The 3,297-nt window shown below is 45.1% G+C and overlaps 1 protein-coding gene across 1 annotated transcript; it reads right to left on the bottom strand.

Annotated features, from left to right (window-relative positions):
• Positions 1-2,582: 2,582 nt before the first annotated feature.
• Positions 2,583-3,086, bottom strand: LOC149208976 (uncharacterized). The gene has a single exon (XM_089398479.1). It carries the CDS (start codon positions 3,084-3,086, stop codon positions 2,583-2,585), a length of 504 nt encoding a protein of 167 aa, XP_089254605.1.
• Between the last annotated feature and the right edge of the window lie 211 nt (positions 3,087-3,297).

The following is a 3,297-nucleotide window of genomic DNA, read 5'->3' as shown; positions in this document are numbered from 1 at the left end:
TTGTTGATTCTTGTGTTGTTGGAGTAATTGGTAGGCCAGTGCATGATGGTATTGTGTATGGATTCCCTGTCTCTGTTTGTTTGCTTCAATGTAGTTTCCATTCTTTGCCATAATTGATCGACCCAGTTGCAGGAGTTGAAAAGGTGGTTCATGGTTTCTTCTGCCTGTTTGCACATGGGGCAAATGGAGGGGCCTTCGAAACCTTTTCTGCGCAAGTTCTCCCACGTGAGGGTTTTCCTGCTCATGAGGAGCCATAAGAAGGTTTTTATTTTAGGCCAAAATGTGGCGTCCCAAACCTTGCTGCTCCACTGAGTCGCCTCCAGTTGCTCCGAGAGTTCAAGTTGCTCTCTGGCTTCTTTGAGAGTGAAGTTCCCGCTGCCTTTCATACCCCATCTCAGGATGTCATTTTCTGTGGTCTTCCTGATAGTGCGGTTATTTAGGCCTTTCAGGAGGTTTTTTGTGCTGTTATTTTCTTCAATTGGGTTCTCCTCATCCTGGACAGCCCATTCCCTCCATTCCTGGTCGCAGCTGTTAGGGTTCCAGTAGTGGTGGACTGTGAATTTTCCCCTGTTCTGGCAATCTGTTTTGAACTCTTCTAGCTCTGGTTGTTCCAGTTTTGGAAGCTGCTGCCAAGCATCTTCCCAAAAGAGGGCAGTTTCTCCGTTGCGGATCTCCCAAAAGCTATGGTCCTGAATTAAGTTGCGGTTTCTTCTGGCTAAGTTCCATATTGGAGAGCCCTCCGGAGTTTCTTGTATCCTGATTAGGTCCTGATTGTTGTAGTGGGGAGTGTATTTCTCCTTCCAGTGTCTGGCCCACGGTAGGTTGATTTCCTTCAGCCAACGCCACCATAACTTGGCTCCACATGTCTTGTTGACGATATGGGGGTCAATTAAGTTTAAACCTCCAGCTGCTTTCGAGGTGCAAAGCTTGCTCCAGGCCACTAGTGCCCATTTTCTTTTTTCCGCATTACCACTCCATAGAAAGGATCGTTGGATGTTTCTAATCTTCTGCATGATGCCGCTGGGGGCCGGCATGATGGAAAGCAAATACTGCGGAATGGCCTGCAGAACAGCTTTGGTTAGGACAAGTCTCCCTGCTAGGTTAAGAGCCCTGTGAGTCCAATGCTTGCATTTTTTCTCCAGTTTTGCTAAGATGTTTTCCCAGTGAATTTTTTGCCAAGGCTTGGTGGTGAGAGGGGCTCCCAGATACTTAGAAGGGAGAGAGCTTTTTCGAAACCCCAGGATATTGGAAAGATGGATCTGGATGGCAGGATGAGTGTTGAAGAAGAATATAGTCGATTTGGCCTGGTTTATCTCCATACCTGAAGCTTTACTAAAGAGATGGAGGATACTTTTGAAGGCCATAGCCTCTTTGACAGTAGGAGAGCCATGTAACATTGTGTCGTCAACAAATTGCTGATGCGTAGTGGCAGGAATGGAGGGGAAAGGTCGTAGGCTAGAAAGCTTTCTCTCCTCTCTTTCTTTGTGACTGAGCCTACTGAGCCCTTCCATGAGGATTACAAAAAGGAAGGGGGAGAGAGGGTCTCCTTGACGAATACCACGGGAGGGGGAGAATGGAGCAGAGGGGGATCCGTTTACTAGGATGGAAAAGTTGGAAGACTTGATTAGAGCGAGGATCCATTTGATCCATTGCGAGTCAAAGCCGAAGGCCTTTAGAATGGCCTCCAAGTAATTCCAGTTTACTTTGTCAAATGCTTTTGAGAGGTCTAGTTGCATTAGCATACCTGGAAGTTTCCTTGTCTGCAGGGTGTGAATCATCTCCTGAGCTAAGAGGATATTGTCTAGAATCTGCCTGCCTTCCACATACCCTGATTGTTCTTCTGAGATAAGGTTAGGAAGAACAGGCTTAAGTCTATTTGCAATGACTTTAGAAATGATTTTGTAGATCACATTGCAGAGGGCTATAGGCCGAAACTTGTTAGGGGAATTGGCTTCTTCTTCCTTGGGGATAAGCGCTATGAAAGTGGCGTTCAGGGATTTGAGAATAGAGCCTGAGCGTCTTGAGTCTTCGACAATTTCCCAAACCTCTGTTTTGATGGTTGACCAGCAAGCTTTGTAGAAGTTGATTGTAAAGCCATCCGGTCTCGGTGCTTTATCCATTGGCATGCTTTTGACCGCTTCCTCCACTTCCTCCATTGAAACTTTTCTGAGCAGTGCAGAGTTTTGCTCTGAGGTTATGGTGCGTGGTATTGCTTTAGTTAGTTCCTCTATGGCCTCGGATCTATCTTCTTGCGTTTCCTTAGCTATGTGCTGAAAGTGCCTGGTGAGCAGCGTTGATATGTCCTTGTGGTTTTGAAGGATTTCCCCTGTTTCATTTTTGAGCCTAAGGATTTTGTTTGCTCCCCTGTAGTCCATAGTTGATCTGTGGAAGAATTTTGTATTTTGCTCTCCCTCCTTCAGCCAATGGATCCTTGATTTTTGTTTCCACAAAGTTTCTTCCTGTTGGCAGCGAAGTTGCCATTGCTGCATCAGAACCTTCTCCTGTTCTTTTGAGTCTTCTTTGTAGGTCCCGGAAGCCCATTCTGTATGAATTTGATTTAACTTTCCTTCAATAATGTTCTTTTACTGGAAGATGTTTCCAAACTTTTCAGTATTCCATTCTTTGATTCTGTGTTTGATGTGTTTTAGCCTGCTTTGAAACTTGAACATTTTGCTACCTGTTAGATCCAATGGTTCATGCCACCATTCCTTCAGCAGATTTGGGAAGTCGGGATGAGTTAACCAAAACTTTTCAAATCGGAATGGCTTGTTTCTGGGGGTGCCAAGAATGGCTGCTTCCAAAGCTATGGGCCAGTGATCCGATCCTCCACTGGGGAGGATATCAGAATCCACAGTGGCTCCTCCGAGTAGGATACTTTCCGAAATCAGAAATCGATCCAGCCGGGAGGCGATCCTATTGTCTCCTCCTCTTCTATTGTTCCATGTGTAGGAACCATTTTTGGGGAGGATGTCTACGAGCTTTGCAGCTTCTATAAAATCAACAAATAGCTCTGAATCTTTGTTGAGCTTTCTGAGACCTCCCTTCTTCTCCAGCAGGGATGTTATCATGTTAAAGTCTCCCCCCATGATGATCTTAGAGGTGGGGTATCTTAACTTTAAATTCATAAGAGAATTAAGAAAAGAAAATTTGTCCTCTAGTATTTGCGGGCTATAGACATTAATGCATAGGTAGGTATCAGAGTTACCTCTTATTTGAACTTGAGTGGCAATAAACGAGCGTGCAGCCTCCATTGAGATGATGTTTATTGCTCAGGTGTCCCAAAATGTAGCTATTCCT

Source organism: Pinus tabuliformis, chromosome 1_2 (assembly GCF_031772625.1).
Source record: "Pinus tabuliformis cultivar Carrire ecotype Pingquan chromosome 1_2, CPIR1, whole genome shotgun sequence".
NCBI lineage: Eukaryota > Viridiplantae > Streptophyta > Pinopsida > Pinales > Pinaceae > Pinus > Pinus tabuliformis.
The sequence above is the reverse complement of the archived record's forward strand: the minus strand, read 5'-3'. Positions and strand labels throughout refer to the sequence as shown.